The 21,928-nt window shown below is 40.1% G+C and overlaps 1 protein-coding gene across 3 annotated transcripts in view; it reads left to right on the top strand.

The window, feature by feature from the left end:
• The window catches only part of NEB (nebulin), a 223,338-nt gene that overhangs the window by 171,716 nt on the left and 29,694 nt on the right, over window positions 1–21,928 (top strand). For 2 of the 3 annotated variants that reach the window (XM_073019680.1, XM_073019681.1), the window contains 16 exons: window positions 1,198–1,302; window positions 2,680–2,784; window positions 5,032–5,136; window positions 5,857–5,964; window positions 7,692–7,796; window positions 9,411–9,515; window positions 9,973–10,077; window positions 10,728–10,832; window positions 10,923–11,033; window positions 11,718–11,828; window positions 12,361–12,462; window positions 12,560–12,664; window positions 17,186–17,296; window positions 17,889–17,993; window positions 18,535–18,639; window positions 20,695–20,799. In XM_073019680.1, the coding sequence (XP_072875781.1) occupies window positions 1,198–1,302; window positions 2,680–2,784; window positions 5,032–5,136; window positions 5,857–5,964; window positions 7,692–7,796; window positions 9,411–9,515; window positions 9,973–10,077; window positions 10,728–10,832; window positions 10,923–11,033; window positions 11,718–11,828; window positions 12,361–12,462; window positions 12,560–12,664; window positions 17,186–17,296; window positions 17,889–17,993; window positions 18,535–18,639; window positions 20,695–20,799 (1,698 nt within the window). Of the gene's footprint in view, window positions 1–1,197; window positions 1,303–2,679; window positions 2,785–3,459; window positions 3,565–5,031; window positions 5,137–5,856; window positions 5,965–7,691; window positions 7,797–9,410; window positions 9,516–9,972; window positions 10,078–10,727; window positions 10,833–10,922; window positions 11,034–11,717; window positions 11,829–12,360; window positions 12,463–12,559; window positions 12,665–17,185; window positions 17,297–17,888; window positions 17,994–18,534; window positions 18,640–20,694; window positions 20,800–21,928 lie in introns of all 3 variants that reach the window. The other variant, XM_038002139.2, reaches the window with a different exon arrangement.

The following is a 21,928-nucleotide window of genomic DNA, read 5'->3' as shown; positions in this document are numbered from 1 at the left end:
ACAGGCTGAATTGTTCACTCCTAGGAAACTCTTGGGTATTAACCTCATTGACTGAAGGCATTTATTTGAATTTGATGAAGTCATCTCAGTTCAGCCCCTCATGATTCTTCTGGAACTCTCTCCTTATTAATATGTCTCTGGGTAGTTTCTCCTGTTAAAGCTGATATAATAGCCAATATAAAGTGGGGTTATTTTAATCCACAAATAATGTATGACGTGAGGCAAACCATCTAGTTTTTATGGCCTCATTTTCCTATTTACAAAATAAAGCAATTCAATTCACTTGCATTTGAGCTGTACGAGATGATCCAGCAAACTTTTTCCTGAAAAATGCCAGGTAGTAAATAAAACATCTAAGAAGATGTTGTGGGCCAAATTCATTCTAGGGCACATTCTTCTTTCTTTGTTACAACACCATGGAATGGTGAAACCCATTCTAATTCATGAAGCTGTTTAAAAACAGGTGGCATGTTTAAAAACAGGGTCATACCCCACACCTGCTCTTAGAAGATTATGATTATCTGATTAATTGCTGGAAAACTATCTTCAAATTAATGTACTAAAAACCTTCAAGTGCACATGAAAATACTTTCAAAGTTAAATAATAATTATAATATTTAGATTTTTGCCCAATATGGAAAATAAGTCTATTCAGCATCCATTCAATGGAAGCATTTTCTAGTGTCCACTTTTGGGCCAGTTTTCAAGACATCTAGGCAGTTCTACCCTTCATTGCCTTGCAGGCAGAATAAACAATCAGTAAATATGTGTTAGCTTGGCTGGGTTCTGTGGCTCACGCATGTAATCCCAGCACTTTGGGAAGCCAAGGCAGGTGGATAGCCTGAGCCCAGGAGTTCGAGACCAGCCTGGGCAACATGACAAAACCCCATTGCTACAAAATATAAATAAATTAGCCAGGCGTAGTGGTGTACCACTTGTAGTCCCACCTACTTGGGAGGCTGAGGTGGGAACATCGATTGAGCCTGGGAGGCGAAGGTTGCAATGAGCTATGACTATGCCCTGCACTCCAGCCTGGGCAAAAGAGTGAAACCCTGTCTCAAAACAAACCAACAAACGAATATGTGTTAGCTCTGAATATGAATTAATTATCACAATTATATGATATGATAAACAGCATGTCTCATTCTTAAGATAATCATAGCCTGCTGTCAAGTAACTATGTTCTGTTTTTTCTAGTATAAGTATAAAGAAGTATTTGAAAGGACGAAGTCAGATTTCAAGTATGTTGCCGACTGTCCAATCAATAGGCATTTCAAGTATGCAACTCAATTGATGAATGAGGTATGTATGAATAAACTGCTCCAATTAACCCTATTCAATTCCCGAAAGGAAGTCTCAGAGTTTTTTTTTAAAAATTAAAGCCCAATACACAGAATGACAGGAAAGCCATCCTAAGTTTCCATTTTAACTAAAGATTTGGAAAAGACTATAACGTCACCATCCAACAAGCTCTGCCAAACTACAAATAAGAACAAGTGAAGGGACCGTTCAGTGGTGGGAGAGTCCTGCAAACATCAGCACCTCTGCACAAACGCAGGGCAGCACAGCCTTGCGGGTGACAATACCAGGGAGGTAAAGAATTTTCTTGACTGTCGGCGGAACTCCCTTATATGGAATATTGTGTAGATTTGGAAGACGCAGAAGTTCAAGGTTAATTTAGTATCCTCTACTAAGGCACCAAAATGTCAGTGGTTAGAAGAGCTATGCTAAAGGAACAGTTGTGATTCATGCTTCAAAGATATTGCCATTGTCACTCCCACATATATTGGTGCAAAGAAGTATCCATTTGCACCCCATTTTTTTCTTTCTATTTTATCCAGCCTTTCCTGTAACCATCTTTTCAATAATTTAAATTTAGCTCAAGATGGCTAAAATAAACAAGCTATGAATTTATTTAGTTTGGATGGTTTTATAACATTGGGATGGCTTTGTAGTTAAAGTTGCATTTAATTTCCTATTTTCAGATTTTTCACAGGTTTCCATAAGTTCAAAAATTACATGAGAAAATTAGTACAATGTATCTAAAAATGAAAATGTAGCCAATGGTCTATTTACTTAAATGTATGACTTTTTTGTTGTTTGTTGTCTTTACATTTGATTGTTCACTTTCAGTAGATTTCCAGACTGGACAACCCTGAAGAATTACTGCCAGTAGCTTCCTATGAATATAATCTTGATATATTTTGTTTCTGTTTTTCTATTTCATGAAGAATTTCCAGGTCTCCTTTATAATCCAATACATTAATAGCATTAGAAGACTATTACAAATTTCCCATGGATGTTTTAGCATCAGTTATGCTTTGAGATTCTCACAGCCTTAGATAGTAAACCTGTAGCTTATCAGTACCCTATTTTAAATATACTGTTAAATGCCATAAAACCTAATGTTGCTAATGGCATCATATGTAAAGATGGAAAATGGGCACAAGGAACTCTAATTTCAGTGTCATAAATCTAACCTATCCCACACTCCAGCCTTCTTCAGGTAATCTTCCTCCACTTGACTCTCTTTGCTTCCCTGTTTTTATTGACTTGGGTATGTTGGGAGCCCACCACTAGAGATGACATGTTCTGGCCCTCTGGAGTGTTTACCTTGAGACATTTCTGTGTAGCCTTGAAGTTGTACTCTTGCTATAATATGCTATGATGTTTGAGCAGAAAAAATACAGAGCTGATTATGAGCAGCGGAAAGATAAATACCACCTGGTAGTCGATGAGCCTAGACATCTGCTGGCTAAGACCGCAGGCGACCAGATCAGTCAGGTACTGTGATGGGGCTGGCCGGTGGCCCAGGCAGGACTGTGCTCCTGGTTTCTCATGAGATGTCGTCCCGTCTGCTGCAAGGATGTCATAGGTTCTGCCTATGATATTGGGCTGTTCTGTTTCAAAGTATCTGTCTAGCCACCCAAAGAGCCTATCAGCTATTTGAGTGCGCCAGTCCATGCTCTGTGTTCTCACTTGTGCTGTGGTGAAGATGAAAGGAAAAGCTGGGTCCTCCCATCCTTTACTCTTCTAGAGAACCTGTTTGAAAACTGCAACTGTAAATTGCAGATTGAGTTGCAAAAGCAAAAAACAAGTGAACAAACAACAGCAACAACAAAAAAACAAAAATTAATGGAAGGAAAGAAGACATAACTCCTTACTATGTATCTTTCTATTCCAAACATGTTGTCTTTCCTATAAAGCTATTTTGGTGGTAACATAAGTGAAACTAGCTGTATCATACCCTATTCACAAGGACTATGAATGGTCAACCACAAGCATTGCAGTCATTCTGCTTGGCATTATGACATATTTGATGTCTTCACCCACACATATGTGAGTACATAAAGTGTGTATGCCTACATCTCTTCACTCAGAGGTGACTGGGATATAGAGCCGTGTTCTTTTCTGTCTTCATAAGTCTCTTTTGTGCTTCACTGCTCTTTGCATGGACAGAGAAAATATAAATCTAGTGCCAAGATGTTTCTGCAACATGGATGTAATGAAATTCTGCGTCCAGATATGTTGACTGCTCTCTACAATTCACATATGTGGAGCCAGGTAATGTCTGATGGGATGTTAAGAAGGAGGTTTAGAAGTCTTGGATGCATTCCCTTGTATGCTTTCATTGATTTCCTCTCCCACTCCCTGCCCATGCTGGCTTCACATGGTAAAGCTACATAAATATTCATTCCTTGTAAATGACCTCTGAATGTGGCCAAAGGTGATGGGACAGTGGTTATCTGTACATCATATGACATTTTCAGAACTCTTAATAAAATTAACTGATTCTTTCAAGTGTTATTTCCAAATTGGTATAACATTTAATTTATACTTTTCGGTATTTGCCTCAAAGAAATAGATTCCTCAGAGATTGAAGATAGTAAGTAGATTAAACAGCATGTAAAAGGTCTGAATATTTAATGTTTTCATCTAATGTGTCCCTTGTTCAATTATCACTACAACTGTTGCGGGGAGATGAGGATTACCGTGTGGCTCTATGAATATTGTATATGTTCATGGCGCCTCTTGACTTTGATGCTGAATTGCTAGGTTATTTCCAGCACATCTGATCCCACACATACTGGTTAACAGTGTCTCTGATAATAATGCCTTTTTAGGAGGCCAACTGAAGCATGCACTTTCCAGCACATGCTGAAAGGTAAACTTGATGCAGCAATAAACTGATAATTGGTAACTACCAGAATGTTAGTAAAATACCATTTTTCCCAGACATAAAAAAAGTTAATTGAGCTTTTCTATTAGCAACTTGTTTTGTCATTTTAGTTTACCATGAAATCAATATGTGAAATGAGGAGGTTAAGCTATCCCTATAAATATCCTGTTTGCCTGAACTTCCTCCTTTGTCCTTATATGATCCTCAAATAGTTGTGCATGAAATTTTATGGTGCTCTCTGTATCTGTCCTGCTTAAAACAGCTTCTGTGCATGAAAATAATTGTGACTTGAAAATTGCAACAACAAATGAATTTTTTAAAATGATAAATACTTCAAGCCATATATACTTATTCTTTATTTTACATCCCTGTTTCATCTTTGATATGGAAAAATGCCTTTGGAGATTGTACATGTTCAATACAATATGTTGTGAGTAAAACAATATTTATCAGACTCCAGAGAACAGGTTCTAGTCCTGCTCTGAGATTCGGTCTAAATGTGCTCTTGGGTCAGTCTTGTAACCTCTGGGGGCCTCCGAGTACATGTGTATAAAACATATTGGAACTTAGGAGGGTGAGGCAGGAGAATTGCTTGAACCCGGGAGGTGGAGGTTGCAGTGAGCCGAGATTGCACCACTGCACTCCAGCCTGGGTGACAGAGCAAGACTCCACTCGGAGAAAAAAAAAAAAAAGGAAATTAGTAGTAGTACTATCATCTGCTCACTCCATTACACTTTTGCTATCAGACACAAATTTATAGTAAACATTTCCAGTTAGGAATTAAAGAGAAAGCTAGATACCATCTCCTACTCTGGTGTTTCAAGAGCTAACTCTTCTCTTCCACAATTTAGATCAAATACAGGAAAAACTATGAAAAATCAAAGGACAAATTTACCTCAATTGTGGATACTCCAGAACACCTGCGTACTACAAAAGTCAACAAACAAATCAGCGATGTAAGTGCAAGTAACACTGAATACCTTCTCAAACTCAGGGGGCATCTGCAGACATTGAGGGGCATTTTAAATTGTCACAAAGTCAGGGATACTCTCCATTTAGTGGGAGGATAGTGCTGGGATAGTCTGGGATAGTCTGCCATTTAGTGGGAGGGAGGCAGTGGTGTGAGATGCCCTGTTATGCACAGGATTCTCCTCCCCACTAAAGAATTTTTGTGGCCAGGCATGGTGGCTCATGCCTGTCAATCCCAGCACTCTGGGAAGCTGAGGCAGGTGGATCACTTGAGGCCAGGAGTTTGAGACCAGCCTGGCCAATATGGCCAAACCCCATCTCTACTAAAAATATAAAAATTAGCCAGATGAGGTGGTGCATGCCTGTGGTCCCAGCTACTCAGGAGGCTGAGGCGTGATAATTGCTTAAGCCCAGGAGATGGAGGTTGCAATGAGGCAAGATCACGCCACTGCACTCCAGCCTGGGTGGCAGAGTGAGACTCTGTCTCAAAACAAAAACAAAACAAAACAAAAGGCATTGTTGTGACCAAACTGGCAGACATACCAGCTGGAAACAGTGAGGTCTTAGCAGAGAGCATGAAAGCACCTGTCAAATTCATAGAATTCTCTTTCCTTTATAACCACTCAGAAAAACAGTTTGCATTTATATTTTGATATTATACATTGAGAACCATGACATGATTCTTTCTGCTTTTTGATCTCTTTCAGATCCTTTATAAACTGGAATACAACAAGGCCAAACCCAGAGGCTACACCACAATCCACGACACGCCCATGTTGCTGCATGTCCGCAAGGTTAAAGATGAAGTCAGTGATGTAAGTACTAGAATGGCTTAGCAGTCCCTCTCATCTTGGCCTCCTTCTAATGTGATGTAACAAACCCTGGTTTACATGCAGTGATACATTACATAGATAACCCAGTTATCTATTCGTGTGTAACAACCACCCTAAAATTTAGTGGCTTAAAATAACAGTCATCTCTTTTGCTCATGATTCCATAAGTTGACTGGACACAGTTGAGTAGCCCTACTCCCCATGATGCTGGCAGACACCTGGGGCTCAGTCAAGCCAGGACATCCAGGTGGCTCACCCCCATGGTTGGCCATTGGTGATGGTTGTGGGCTGGGAGCTGGGCTATTGTGTAGATGAGACAGGAACCCCTTCATGTTCATGGCCTCTCCACATGCTGTGGACTTCTCCCCAGATGGCTCTCCACTTGGCTTAAACATATCCTGAGGTACTGATTTTTTAAAAATGAATTTCCATGACTTTCTCCTAAAGATACTGATTAGTAAACTGGTAAAGAAGGTCTATGGTGAAGCCAGGAAAATTGTGATTCCTATGATCACATTAGTAAACCCCACTACGGCTCCCTTGGAACAGTTTACTTTGGCCTTAATCACATTAAAACCTAGGATCCTTCCCCAACAATTAATGAGAAAGCCCAGATTGAGGCCCTGGGCCCTGAAATTTAAGAAGAGCAAAAGTGGGTGAAGCTGTAAGTCCCAGGCCCAGGATGGAAAAACTGCCTGTTGGGCCTGCAGAAGGCTACACCTTCCCTGTGCCTCTCCCTCCTATCCAAACCCACAGATATCAAAACTTGCTAGGTATGTCTCTAGCAATGACAATATGCGGTTCCATATATTTTTAAAAGGTAGAATGATTGCTGTATCCATCAGTTCATTCATTTATCAAATATTTATTGTCTATGTCCCTGACACTAGGAATGAGATGATGGACAACAGTCTTTGCCCTTAAAGAGTTCTTTTTAATGGAAAGAATAGGCAGATTAAGAAAAAAAATTATAACATGACATGATAATAGCTAGAACTGCGGGAGCATAGAAGGACAAGCAAGACTAATTCTGTCTGGGTGAGCTGGTAGGGAAAGGCTTCTCTTCCATCAGCAGTTATCAAGATGTTCTGAATGCAGGATTTGCTGATTTGGGGAAAGAAAAACCTGAATGAATAGCTGTCCAACTGGTCCTTTCAGCACAAGCACAGAAACATAAATTATATGGCAGGCTGGGCAAGGTGGCTCGCACCTGTAATCCCAGCACTTTGAAAGGCTGACGTGGGCGGATCACCTGAGTTCAGGAGTTCAAGACCAGCCTGGCCAACATGGCAAAACCCCAACTCTACTAAAATACAGAATTAGCTGGGCGAGGTGGCACACGCCTGTGGTCCCAGCTACTCAGGAGACTGAGGCAGGAGAATTGCTTGAACCTAGGAGTCAGAGGTTGCAGAGATCGCACCATTGTACTCCAGCCTGGACAACAGAGAGAGACTCCGTTAAAAAAAAAAAAAAAAAAAAATATATATATATATATAGCGACACTGATGACCACAGTCAGTGTGCCCTGATTTGAGATAGGAAGGTGCATCTCTGCATGGCTGTATCCTTGCTCCTCAGCAGATTTTTAAAATTCCATCTTAAGGAGCACTGTGTACTATAGTCATGCATGGATTTAATTTCTTGTTTTTTAAGATGCTCAGTATGCTGCTATAAAAAAATTAATCTTGTCACTGTGTTTCCTCCCACAGCTGAAATACAAAGAAGTATACCAAAGAAATAAATCCAACTGCACCATTGAGCCAGATGCTGTTCATATCAAAGCAGCCAAGGACGCCTACAAAGTCAACACCAATGTAAGTTCCAGAAACTTCCCCAAGCATGGTGGGGGATTTGCCAGCTTCTGTAGGACACATGGCCTCTTTTTACATCTCTTCAGGCAGTTGAGCTCTAGAGATTGATTCCAAAGCAAGAGGCAGGCCCCAGGAGCATGAACAATCATGCTAAAATATAAATGCTGCATTGGTCCTCACTAAGGAGCATGGGGAAGAGCAAGAGAGGCCTCATCCCATGCCATGGAGGCTGCACCCACTCAGTTCTTGCGGTGGGTGGCTGAGAAATGGGACATTTAATTCTGAAACATAGGTTGCATTTTTGGAAAGTGCCTGAGCAGTTTTCATTCTCTTCCCCTGTGCTCTCCTCCTGCCTCAAACTCTACAATCTGCTTCTTCTGATGAAAAAACATTGAGCCATTTGGTGCCATCAGGCATTGGCCTAGACCTTCTTCCTGCTCAGATATTCCCTGCATTGACTCTTCTTGGGTGCGGCATCTTAAGCCCTCAACTACAGAAATAATTTTGTGCACTTAGATGAGCACCGACTTCTTAAAAATATATTAAATGGTTATACAATGAAACCATTAAAACCCAATTAGTGCCCACTAGTGCCAGAGGGGACATATATTTATGAGGGCTAGCAAACTGGAATGCCTGTAGGAGCTGGCAAAGAGCTTGTAGGTATCCTGAGGATGGATTGAGGGTAGAGGGATAGAAGGATAGATGTGAGATAAAGCAAATGCAGTAAAATGTACCTTGCAAAATCCAGGTTGTATGGGTATTCTCTGTAATATTCTTGCAACATTTTTGTATATTTGAAATTTTTCAAAATAAAATGAGGGGGAAAAAACCCTTATCAAATAGTATACATAAAAGCATGTGCATTATATTGTGTATAAATTATACCTCAATTTTAAAAAGAAAGAATGAGGAAAGAAATGTGCCTAATAGTGCAGGCCTTTCCCATGGACACTCAAATTAAATTACATACACTTCTGTAGCTGAGATTTGGCCCAATGCAGCCAGTTCCCAGCCCTGAAGAGTCTAGGAAGCGTGCAAGCACCTCTGAGGCCAGAGTGCCTGGGTTTAAATTCCAGCTCCACCAATTGCTAATAGTCCCAACTTGGAAAGTTTACTTAACCTTTCCATCCGGTTCTTCAGCTGTCTATTTCATGCAGTTGTTATGAAGATTTGGTGAATTAATTTTATAAAATTTTATAATTCATTTAATTAGTTCTGTAATTTGTAAAGAACTTAGAAAAGTGCCTGGCACACAATAAATACCTAGTGTTTGATAATTTTTGTTAAAAATTAAAACTGAATTTAGTTAGAAATTAAAAGTACTTGATTCTGAAGATGATTGGGCTGGACTGGCAGAGCTAGAGAGACTAAAGAATCCTTTCACCTGGAGGCCTTTAAAAATTTTAGCCTCTATTTCGGGACCACAACTCCCAACAGATGACCTCTGAGTGGATGACCAGCTGCATAAATTGTACAGAAATTTTAATTGGGGTTCCCTCTTGCATTAGGAATCATGATTTGAGATGTTTTAAAATGCAAGAGCCCCTCTGTGCCATGTGTGTTTATGAATTTAGCCTACTGAATCAAGTGATTTCTTTCTTCTGTTAAAAACAGCTGGACTATAAGAAACAGTACGAGGCCACCAAGGCCCACTGGAAGTGGACCCCTGACCGACCAGACTTCCTCCAGGCCGCCAAGTCATCCCTGCAGCAGAGTGACGTAAGACGGGACAGACATAGATGATCGTAACTGCATACTGCACCTGAGAAATACAATGAATAATTATTTATAATAACCACTGTCATGGGTGTTAACCCTTGCTCGTTTGAGATCCAAGAAGGAGCAGAGGATGGTTGGGGGAGCGATAGGCGAGCTCAGTACCCAAACCTGCCCATGCAGCCTATTCTCCTTTGGCTGGGCCTGGACACAAATGGCTGAGTTCTGACTGAGGCCGGGGAGAGTCTGGTGGAAGACTGAGGATGGAGGGGCTTGGTCCTGGCAGCTGGGCTGAAAAGGAGGAGTCCAAAATGCAGTGAGGGACCAAGAAGCCCTTCCCTCATTCTGGTAGCAAGTCTTCGTTCTCTCCTTAAGAGGACTCCCTGTGGGTTTAATCAAATGCCCAGCTTCCTCCTGTGCTGTGACCCTTCCCTTTTCTTCTGCCTTTCTTCTGTAACAGTTTGAATATAAGCTGGACCGGGAGTTCCTCAAGGGTTGCAAGCTTTCTGTCACTGATGACAAAAACACAGTGCTGGCCCTCAGGAATACTTTAATAGAAAGTGATGTAAGTATCTAGTTCCTTCCATGATGCCTAATCTCACTCAGGGCCATCTTCCATGGTATAGTCCCCAGGGACACCAGGGAAGGATGGAGAACAGCTGCTTCCATCAGGGCTCAGGTATGGGTCCTGAATTATGGCCTATCCTGTGATGGGCACCAGCAGTCAAGCAGGGCAGCAGCAGTGCAAGGGCCATTAAATCCAGGTGACAATCCTTGATTTATACTGCACCAGCAGAGAGTTCACACAGCAGGAATTAGGACCCTGAAGGCCCGGCTGGACTCTATGGAAACACCATGATTTGTTTTCTATGGGATCATATTTTCCCTTCACTACAGTTTCCTCCTCTGTAAAGAAAGAATAATAATGCCTCCCAGGGCTTCTGGGAGAGATAAATGGCGTATCTGAGAATGCTGTGAACGTAACTCTGACTATATAAAGATTCATCACGAGATCCATTTTGATTGTTATTAAAACCACAACTTGCTAGAGATAAGGAAAAAACCCTTTTGAATATTTCCCAAGATTTGCAAGTATCACATCTTTTATTGAGTTTAGTATTATCAATGATGCTGTTCTAGTGGTTTGGGGGTGTAATAAAAATATGTAGGATATCCAGTGGAGCTAAAGAAATGCCCTTTTTCCTACCCCTGCAGCTGAAATACAAAGAGAAACATGTCAAGGAAAGAGGAACCTGCCATGCCGTACCTGACACGCCTCAGATCCTGCTGGCGAAGACTGTCAGCCACCTGGTGTCTGAGGTAACCCCCCAGCTGCCCATGAGTTCTGCCTCCCTCTTGGGAGAACACCCCAGGCAGATGCCTTAATGAGCTCTCTATGGATTCCCCCAGAACAAGTACAAGGACCATGTCAAGAAGCACTTGGCACAGGGCTCATACACAACACTACCAGAGACTCGGGACACTGTTCACGTCAAGGAAGTGACCAAGCACGTCAGTGATGTGAGTGACCAACCACTGCTCTCTTGGCAGCAACAATGCCACTTGACTGTAGAATCTGGTGAAATAGTGTCAGCTGCCTTTGGCTTCCTTAATGTAGCTTCACTCTTTCTATCAGTATCTACATGTGAACCTTAAACTCTGATTTTTAAAATGACCCAGTATTTATTGGCTGTCCAATTCTGGCAATTATGGCAAATGTGGGTTTTGCTATAGGACGTGTAATGTAGCCATATCAGATGTTACTAACCTATCAATAACAGAAGGAAACATTGCTGATTTAGAGTGGCCTCTCCTATTATTAAACTCCTACCCAATTTTAGAAAGGTAAAACTACCTCTTTGGGCCTTAGTAATCTCTGCTTGCTCTATCTTTATCAATAATGCTGTAGTAACCTCGGTATTATAGGAGTCCCATATGGTCCCATATATTTTTAAAAGGTAGAAATGGTAAATAAAAGATCTTAATTTGCCTATACCCAGGTTCTCTAAAGATTGCCAGGTGGTTCTAGTGTTGGGTTGCAGAACACAAATGACAGAGAAGAACTAGAATATGGATCTTATCTAAGTCCCAGACTGATGCCAAAATGGGGAGCAGGGATTTTCCTGGAGATTTCACAGTTCTTCAAGTAAACCAACTCTGTTCCCAGCTTCCTCTGCTCATAGAAGTAATTCTGGCTCTATTTAGACAAATTACAAAAAGAAGTTTGTCAAGGAGAAAGGAAAATCCAACTACTCCATCATGCTGGAGCCACCAGAGGTGAAACATGCTATGGAAGTGGCCAAGAAGCAAAGTGATGTAAGTTTTCCCTGTCAACATTGTCGGGGGCCCGTTTGAAGCAGTGGAACCCAAATTGGTGCATTCTCTTGTTCCAGTGTGTGGTCACTCTAATTCCTCTGTGGTAGTTTCAAAAAGTTAGTAGTGAGAATTGGTTTGGGTTTAAGGAAAAAAGCTGATTGTGCTTAATGGGGACTTTTAGAAAAAGCGTATCTCAGCTGGGCGCAGTGGCTCACGCCTATAATCCCAGCACTTTGGGAGCCCAAGACAGGCAGATCATGAGATCGGGAGTTCGAGACCAGCCTGGTCAATATGGTGAAACCCTGTCTCTACTAAAAATACAAAAATCAGCCAGGCATGGTGGTGTGCACCTGTAGTCCCTAGCTACTCGGGAGGCTGAGGTAGAAGAATCACTTGAACCTGAGAAACAGAGGCTGCAGTGAGCTGAGACTGTACCACTGCACTCAAGCCTGGGCAACAGAGCGAGATTCCATCTCAAAAAAAAAAAAAAAAAAGCGTATCTCTTGAGTAAACATTTTCTTCCCCAATAAAGGTCGCTTACAGAAAAGATGCCAAAGAGAACCTGCATTACACCACAGTGGCCGATCGACCAGACATCAAGAAGGCCACACAGGCAGCCAAACAGGCCAGTGAGGTAAGGGTGTCATTAAAATGTCCCCAGTCCCCAACAGCCACTGCCAAGGCATGCCAGGCAACCATCACCTGTTGCCCATTTTGGTTTTCTAATTCAGGTGGAGTACAGAGCAAAGCACCGCAAGGAGGGCAGCCACGGCTTAAGCATGCTCGGTCGCCCAGACATAGAGATGGCCAAGAAGGCAGCCAAGCTGAGCAGCCAGGTAATGCAGATGGGTGCACTGGTGGCTCTCATGTGAGGAGATTATAAAAGACCTTGCAGGAAGAAGTGATTTCCACATTGAAAATGCAAAGGGATGCTGGGTCTGTAATAGTACTGCAAAGCTTCCAAGAGTTATAAAACATGCACTGAGGGCCTTTTCTTGTTTCCCTCTAAGCAGTCTAGACCTTTCTTGTTCTCCACTTTTCCATTTATGGGCATTTGTCTGGGTGTCTGTGTGTGCTTAACTATCTTTATGTGACAAAAACAGCAGCTCATGAGGTCCTACTGGAACCTCTCCCCAGGCCTTAAGAGTTCCATCCTCGGGGTCTGATTCATACTTGAGTCACCAGGGGTAGATTTAACATGAAGAGCCATGAAATTCGAACTTCTAGAATCCAACCAGATGAAAATATTCATTTTTTTTCATTAAACATACATATATTAACGGCCTGGGCTAGGAAGTAGGGATGAGCAGATGTCTTCAGATTACTTGTCCATGGATAAATCATTAAAATTTTGTTTGGCAAGTAAGTGTTTGATCAGGGTATGCACAGGGTGCTGATGGAGAATGCCACATTCTTGCAGATTTCGTATTATTGAGAAGCAAATGGACTCAGAAATGTATTGCCCAAACCCAGTTACCACATGACTTATTTTCTCTTGTTAGACCAATTATCTAAAATTCCCCAAGTTATGACAGGTTTTGAAACTTTAGCTCAGAGATCCCATCATCTACCACCAGATTTGTCAGAGTGCAAGTTTGATCCTATAGGACTTTAGCTTAAGAATATCTTATTTGTCCTCCAATTTACAGATCCTACCTTCTTTTTCCTTGTCTGTTCTCTCAGGTATCTGTTTGAAGAAATAGGTTTGGGATATACATTTGGTTGTTGTGAGTGACTGACTTTCAGCAATAGCAAACATGGGATTCCAATCTTTTGGAAGATATAATGCAGTAATGTCAAGTGACAGAACAAGTTAGAATTATGAAAACACAAAAGGGTCAGATGACTGATGAAAAGCAAATATTATTTTTTAAAAGTTTTTAAACTTAAAATTCCTATGTAACATATTTTATTGTAAATTAATGGAATTGTATAAGTATCTGAAACTAAGATAGGGGATCACCAACAAAAAAACAGCGGAATCTCTAAGAGTAATGAGATATAACTAGAACTTATTAATGCAAAAAATGTTTTTAAATGTACAAGGTCATATCATCATTTAAAAACAAAGAAATGACTGTGATGTTGAAATTTTGAAAACTTTATTGTTTTTGAAAATCAAGAGGCTCCTGTTTCTAATCCTAAGTGAATCCTATGGTATGGAGAATGGGACATTCACTTTGTGTGAAAGCTGGTCTCCAGAATGACAGCTTCATGGTGTGGCCCTGGGCCCAAGGGAGCTTCAGCTGTGTGTGGGCTCTCCCTGTTCTGACTTTGCTGTCTTGCTGCGTACTCTAGGCGGAATACCTCAAAGGCCAAAGGAGAGGGCACGGCGCTGCATCTTATGACACCCCTATGATGAGGCATCTTAAGAAAATTAATGTACTCATCAGTGATGTAAGAAAGACTGAGACCAGCAAGTCATTATTTGTCTTCCTCTGATTCTTGTCTACTTTCTTGGCATTGGTCAGGGGACTGACCAGGTTGCACTCTTTTCTGTTGATTTTGTGTTGGAACATGTAGATTGCTGTGGAAATTTGTTGAAGGATATACTTTTGCACACATCTTTCTTTTCCTGCATGAAACTTTCCATCTGGAACTTACCATTTGGAATAGGAAGGTAGACTAGACTCAGAGATGGCCTCCCAATGTATGTGTATGTTAGGTTGCTGACACTGATCAAATTAAATGATGAAATTAAAACAGAGAATCAAATCTCATCTTCAACCAAAGAAACCTCTGCTTCTTCTGAAGTTATTTGCCATTTTTGATTTTTAATATACGGAAGATTTGTGTTTAATATAGTTTCTCAGTTCAGGCCTACTATGAATCACCAGTATACACTTTTAATAGCTTTTCTAATTCTCGGGACTGTTTTTCTGTCTTTAGATGTACCAGTATACATCTCAATTCACTAAAAAGGAGCTAAAAAATTAGATCTTAAACTTTAAATACAATTAAACTCCTAAAAATATAATTAATTCAAAATCACTTTCCTATACTACATCCATAATAGGCCCAATTTCTGAGCCTGATGGGATTATGAACCCCAGAGGCTGCCACTTACCCATACATGGCATTGCAGAGTTGCCTCTTAGCTTCCATGATTAACAGGAAAAAGCTTCACCATTCCCTAATGCCAAGTGTATGTAGTTTTACTACATTACTCCCTAGTCAAACACCATCCCAAGAATTCCTAGAGTCCTAAGCCTAGTACATGTCTTTAACCTTTCAAACTATACAGTTTTAAGAAGATCCAGTCAAAAAGGAAGGCCAAAGGTGCTGAACTCAAATTCATATTAGTAGTTGTACTAAACTGCATTTGTTTAGAGGACTTCCTGTGGAGAAGGGAGTCATAACTTTTTTTCAGTTAAAAAAGTCGAAGTTAACTTGAAATTAACTGAAGAAAAAGAAACTGAAGTGGAACCAATGGGATTGCTGCTTGAAAAATACTTCTTCAGAAACAAGTATCTTCTAAAAGATAGGGCTTTTAGCATGCTTCTAAAAGCAGCAGATTTTCTTCTCATTTGAGATGGGCTTTTGCTTCTTTTCTTCCCTACTCTGACTCTGCATATCTGGTTTACTTTGCTTTTCTGTGTTTCTCAGCTCTTGGGAACATCTCCTAGTTTTATGGACTTCTATATCTCTTAGGAAAAGTTGCCTTTGGTCCAGACATCAGCTCACACCTCAGACTTTCCTTAGCAGGCCTTCACTTCTTTATGTTGAGAGTGAAACTTTTTCAGAGAAGAGCCATTGTAGCATTTGTTGACATTTCTTTTTCCTTTACTTTGTGTGTCTGTCTCAGTGTGCCTGCATCATGCTGAACTGTTCTGCATGCTTTTTTTTTCTCTGCATTTCCACTGAGGATTTATTCAAAGTAAAGGAGTTTCAGCATTGTGAATGCATTTTCTCTGATGTGGCAGATTTCATTGTTGTTTTGTGTCTGTTGTGCTGGATGTGTCAAGTTGGGGGAGGTGAAGAGCAGTGATGAAGCATGAGGGGTACTGGTGTGAGTCTTTGATCTTAATAACAGAAACTCTAGGATTCCCTAAGGATTAAATATTGCCCTTTTGGTTGGCTAACATCTAGAAACAGCTCAGTTTTCATTCCTCCTAGAGTGAAAAACTAGTGGAACTCTACTTCTGGCCTTAATTCTACAATACTGTTGACAAAAGCATCATTTGTTTTTCAATTAGGAGATGTTTCTGTCACTTTCCATTCTGTTGAATTCTCCTATAAATAAATCCTCGTATTTATTTTGTGAGACAGGGTCTTGCTCTGTCGCCCAGGCTGGAGTGCAGTGGTGCGATCCTGACTCACTGCAGCCTCTACCTCCCGGGCTCAAGTGATCCTCCTGCTTCAGCCTCCTGAGTAGTTGGGACTACAGGGGTACACCACAATACCCAGCTAATTTTTCTATTTTTAGTGGAGATGGGATTTCAGCATGTTGCCCAGGCTGGTCTCAAACTCCTGGCCTCAAGCAGTTTGCCCACCTTGGCCTCCTAAAGTGCTGAGATTACAGGCATGAGCCACCGCACCCGGCTATCATCCTCTTTAGATATTTTACCTAGACATAATGACTGTCTCTTCCTTTCATTCAATCAAATCACATTTATTGAGCAACTATTAGTGCACGGCATTGTGCTTATTTTTTAAATTGGAGTTATTTAGCCCTTTGCCTACCTAAACTTATTTTTATGTATACTAAAAGTTTATTTAATCTTATTTTTTCTCATTATTCTAAATTATCTCACTTTTTTCCTACTTCTAGTCTGAAATCACACTTGAAGCTAGTAATCCCCAAACTCTAATACTTGTTTACTCAGGAGTTATACTATTTTTGGCCAAGCTTAATAATTTTTAAATGATATAGCCAAAGTACCATTTTAAAATAACAATAAATTCTCCTAATTTAACAGAGTCCTTATTTTTCAACCTTCTTGATCATTTACAGCCCCTCTCTGGATTTCTTATAGACTTAAATTGCTGTTGGTTTTGCTAGTTAGGAGTCCTAAAATGCTCCAAATCAGGTACATTAAATCATATCTCTGAATTTAGCCTGAAGACTTTTCCTTTTTTTTTTTTTTGTTTTGCATTAGAAAGAGGTGATTATTTTTTATACCTTGGAATAATATAAAAGTGAGCAAGGCCAGTGATGGTATATTTGAATGCCTGTTGTCTTGTCATTCTTAATTATTAATAGTGTCTTCTTTACTCTAAATGTCCCAGTTTGGATAATAGATTATATGATCATTCTATGTATAACGCATATTCTTTGGCATTTCTGTTTCTACCATTCCCCAATTCCCAAATTGATTGATGCCAGGAATAATTTGGATGTTTGCATTTGCTGTTAGGTTAAATACCGAGAAAATTTCGATAAAGAAAAGGGCAAGACACCAAAATACAATCCAAAAGACAGCCAGCTCTACAAAGTCATGAAAGATGCTAATAATCTTGCAAGTGAGGTATGTTTCTAAAATTGTGGTAAAATATATAACATGGTATTTGCCATTTTAACTGTTTTTAAGTGTGCAATTCAGTAGCATTTATAACACTCACAATATTATCCAACTACTGTCACTATTTCCAAAATGTTTTCATACCAACAGAAACTCTATAACCATTAAGCAAAAACTCTCCATTCCCTCCTCCCGTCAGCTCCTGGGAACCTCTAATCTACTTTTTGTCTCTGTGCATTTTCCTATTTTAGAGAGCACATATAAATGGAATCAAACAGTATTTGTCCTTTTGTGTCTGGCTTATTTTACTTAGCATAATATGTTCAAGGTCCATCCATGTTCTAGGATATATCAGAACTTCATGCCTTTTTATGGCTAAATAATATTCCATTGTATGTATATGCCACATTTTGTTTATCCATGCATCTGCTGACAGACACTTGGGTTGTTTCAGCCTTCTGGCTACTATGAATGAGGTATGGTTTTTCATCACCATCTCCAGCATTTGTTTGATGATGGGCTATCTCACTTTGATTTTCATTAGTGCTGTTCCATGTCCTATTTATGTGATTTCCTTTCTTCTGCCCTTAACACATAGGTTAAATATAAGGCTGACCTGAAGAAACTTCACAAACCTGTGACTGACATGAAGGAGTCTCTGATCATGAATCATGTCCTGAATACAAGCCAACTTGCCAGTTCTGTAAGCTCAGTCATCTGCTCCAGAAACAGCTCGTTTTACCCATTTGGAACTAAATTCTTTCTCTGAGCCCACATGCATCTTCTTCCTTGCTACGGAAACACTAGATTACAAAACTGTTCTCATTTGAGTGTATTCTTCCAAATGACAACATTAATCTACCAATTCTCCATTGTCTGTAACACCTCTCAGAATGCAAAAATGCTTCTTTGTTTTAGAATATTTAAACTTTGCCCTCCAAGTAATCATTCTCTTTTCCCTAAGGACATAGAAATACCCTCTGGAATAGTTTCTTTCACTTTTAACTTTTTACTTATAACACCTACTTTGAACAAGCCACACAACCTAAGTGTTTACATCTTAACTGACAATACTGAACTTGGATCCTCATTTTTAAAACTTTTTCTTAACCTCCTGTTTAGTGTTTGCCATTTTTAGTTTGATCTTGACAATGGTGCTGTGTAAATGTCTAATCTAAAGAGGAAAAATAGGAATGCTGAGCAGCTTCTCCATCAATGTGTCTTTTTTGCCACCTTCCCCTCAGTACCAGTACAAGAAGAAGTATGAGAAGAGCAAAGGCCACTACCACACCACACCCGATAATCTGGAGCAGCTTCACCTAAAAGAGGCCACAGAATTACAGAGTATAGTAAGTGGATCAAGACCAATTTTTCCTCTGGCGCACATTCATCCACAGTACAATGTGAAAAAAAATTTCATAGATTCCCTCCATTGTTTGAGAAAATGCACAAAGATATAAGGGGTTTTGAATTTGGTAACATTTTGAAACAAATTCTTGTTATAAATTACAACAACAACTACACATAGTTGAGAAATATACATGCAATTATATGCTACTGACAGGGGCTGGAAGCATAAAGAGTGTGTTATGAGGGGACAAACCCCTCATGGTAACTCCAATGTGCCCATTGGTTTGTGCCCCAGGTTAGGGAACACTACAGTAGATTATAGGGAGTCAGGAAGATTTCAGACAGAGAAGTGATATGATCAGGTCTACTACTGAAAGCATTTCTGGGGATTTACAAAATTACTGAATTTGTAAGACAGTCATATACCGGCCGGGCGCGGTGGCTCAAGCCTGTAATCCCAGCACTTTGGGAGGCCGAGACGGGCGGATCACGAGGTCAGGAGATGGAGACCATCCTGGCTAACACGGTGAAACCCCGTCTCTACTAAAAAATACAAAAAACTAGCCAGGCGAGGTGGCAGGTGCCTGTAGTCCCAGCTACTCAGGAGGCTGAGGCAGGAGAATGGCGTGAACCCAGGAGGCGGAGCTTGCAGTGAGCTGAGATCCGGCCACTGCACTCCAGCCTGGGCAACAGAGCGAGACTCTGTCTCAAAAAAAAAAAAAAAAAAAGATAGTCATATACCACATGATGTTTTTGGTCAACGGCAGACCACTTGTATGACGGTGATCCCATAAGATTATAATGGAGCTACCCTATGCAGGTGTACCATTTAAAAATCTTTAATACCATATTTTTACTGTACCTTTTCTATGTTTAGAGATATCAAGACACACAAATACTCTTGTGTTACAAGTACCTACAGATTATCAGTAAAGTAATATGCTATACAGGTTTCTAGCCTAGGAGCAATAGGCTATACCATATAGCCTAGGTGTGTAGTAGGCTACACCATCTAGGTTTGTGTAAGTGCACTCTGTGATGTTCACACAATGATGAAATTGCATAACAAAGCCTTTCTCATAACATATCCCAGTTGTTAAGCAATTCATGACTATAACTGAAGATTCTCAGAGGAAAGAACTTGCTATCAAATGACCTCCTATATCACAAATTCAGCATTATTTAGGTCCTCTGTTGGGCATTAACCATGAGGGCTAACTACTAGAAATGTCCTCATGTCTTCTGTGGAGCAGTATGTGACCCCAGGCCTTTATTCCAACATCTTGTTACAACCCAAGAGCTCAGAGATTGAGCACTGCCGTCAAGGTGCTGCGTGCATGGGGGCGTTCACCTGTCTTTCCAGTTCTCCTCTGTCACATACAAACATTGTGGCTCCCCCAATTCCTAACCACATGTCATGAGGATGAAGAAATTGTATTTAAACAACAGTCTTGAGGATCTTTTGAGAATGCCAGGTTTTTTAACAAGTCAGTCAATATGTAGTTTTCATTTTTATACCAATTGATTGGCTGCATTAAATATATGGCCAGTCAGGACCCACATAGAGTTGTTTACTTATAAATAAAGCTCCATGTGTTATCCACTCAATCTAGACCCCAGGTCTCTGAAAAAAGTTCTTGTGAAAGAAAAACTTAGGATTTTTATCAGACATGTTGATTAATGCTAATAGCATTAATAATTTTAAAGTGTTTACAGCTACCCATCAATTATAGACCAACCTCATCTATGGGTGATTTTCCCCATGTGTTTTCTTGCATCGGCATTTCTCTCAGATGATTCTTGTCAATGATTCTTTTCTCCTTAAATTGAATCCCAATCCTAATTATGCCTTGCAGACAGTAATGGTACCCATCCCCTCAACACCCAGACAACAACAAAAATGTACTGGATCTGAAACATAACAGGAAACTGTTTTGAGTGGCAATGAGATGCCATCCAATGGACAGAATATATCAATTAAAAAATACTATCCTTAAACTGCTGTCTAGGAATTGACCACAGGAGAAATATCTAACATGGCTTTCTATCACCAGGTGAAATACAAAGAAAAGTATGAAAAGGAACGAGGAAAACCCATGCTGGACTTTGAAACACCAACGTACATCACTGCCAAAGAGTCTCAGCAGATGCAGAGTGGGGTAAGTCAAAAAAACACCACCACACAACAACGATCCATCACACTGCTGAACACAAGCTCTGCCCACGACATAGCCAGTTTCCTGTTATCCAAAAGTGGCAGCTGATAAAACTTTTTATCATGTGATCACTAAAATCTTCTCCATCTCAGAAATCCTACGGTTATGTTCTTAAAAATGCTCTAGGAAGTAGATATTTACCATACGTCTTATTTCAACAACCATTTCTGTAAAATTAGAACATGGAAAACTATTCCCAACACAAACCAATTATACTGAATGTAATTTGGATTTTCCTTTATGAATGAAAACTTCCCTCCACACAGACACCCCTTTGGCTTTGAAATGCTCTACTCTTAGTAGAATGCCCCAAGCCAAACAAAAGGGTATTTGTGATCAAGATGTTTATCAAGACCCCAGATAATCAAAAGTTAAGATGCCATATTCCTTATTCTAGAATTGTAAGCAGAAGCATTAAATTTTTTTTGTCATTTTTAATCAAGAGTAGAGAATGGAATCTTAAATCTTAGTCTGTTTTCAGTGGGAAATGGGCCTATTTGGAATTTCCATTTGCCTCTCTTCCTTCAACTATAAAGAGAAATTGTTTTAAATAAAAGTAGCAGTTTGTGGAGCTTTCTGGTGATAGAATGCCAGGTCATAAAAACTTTAAAATGGTTTCAAACAATTGGTGGATCTGAGTAAAGGATCTATAGGAGTTTCTTATACTGTTCTTGTGACTTTCCTGTAAATTTAAAATTATATTAAAATAACAAAATTACAAAAGTAGAGTTCCAACATCTATTCCAAGCCCCTCTGTGAGTCAGTCAAATCTCGAGACTGGAGAGGAGATGGGGCAAGGAGGCAGAGTGGACAAAAATGTAGAATTCCTCTGTGCCTTATTGCCCACCTAAGCTGTTCAGTGATTTAAAAAAAAAAAAAAGCAGGTCAAAACTCTGAGTGTGGTGGCATACACCTGTAATCCCAACTACTCAGGAGGCTGAGGCAGGAGGATCACTTCAGCTCAGGAGTTTGAGGCCAGCCTGTGCAACATAGCAAGAACTCATATCAAAAAAAAACAGGTCATGATTAGGAAAAAAAGCAAGTTGGCATTTGGTAGCCTTAGGCTTTCCTT

The sequence above is a fragment of the Chlorocebus sabaeus genome, chromosome 10 (genome assembly GCF_047675955.1).
Source record: "Chlorocebus sabaeus isolate Y175 chromosome 10, mChlSab1.0.hap1, whole genome shotgun sequence".
NCBI classification, from domain to species: Eukaryota; Metazoa; Chordata; class Mammalia; order Primates; family Cercopithecidae; genus Chlorocebus; species Chlorocebus sabaeus.
This window is presented reverse-complemented; position numbering and strand designations above follow the sequence as displayed.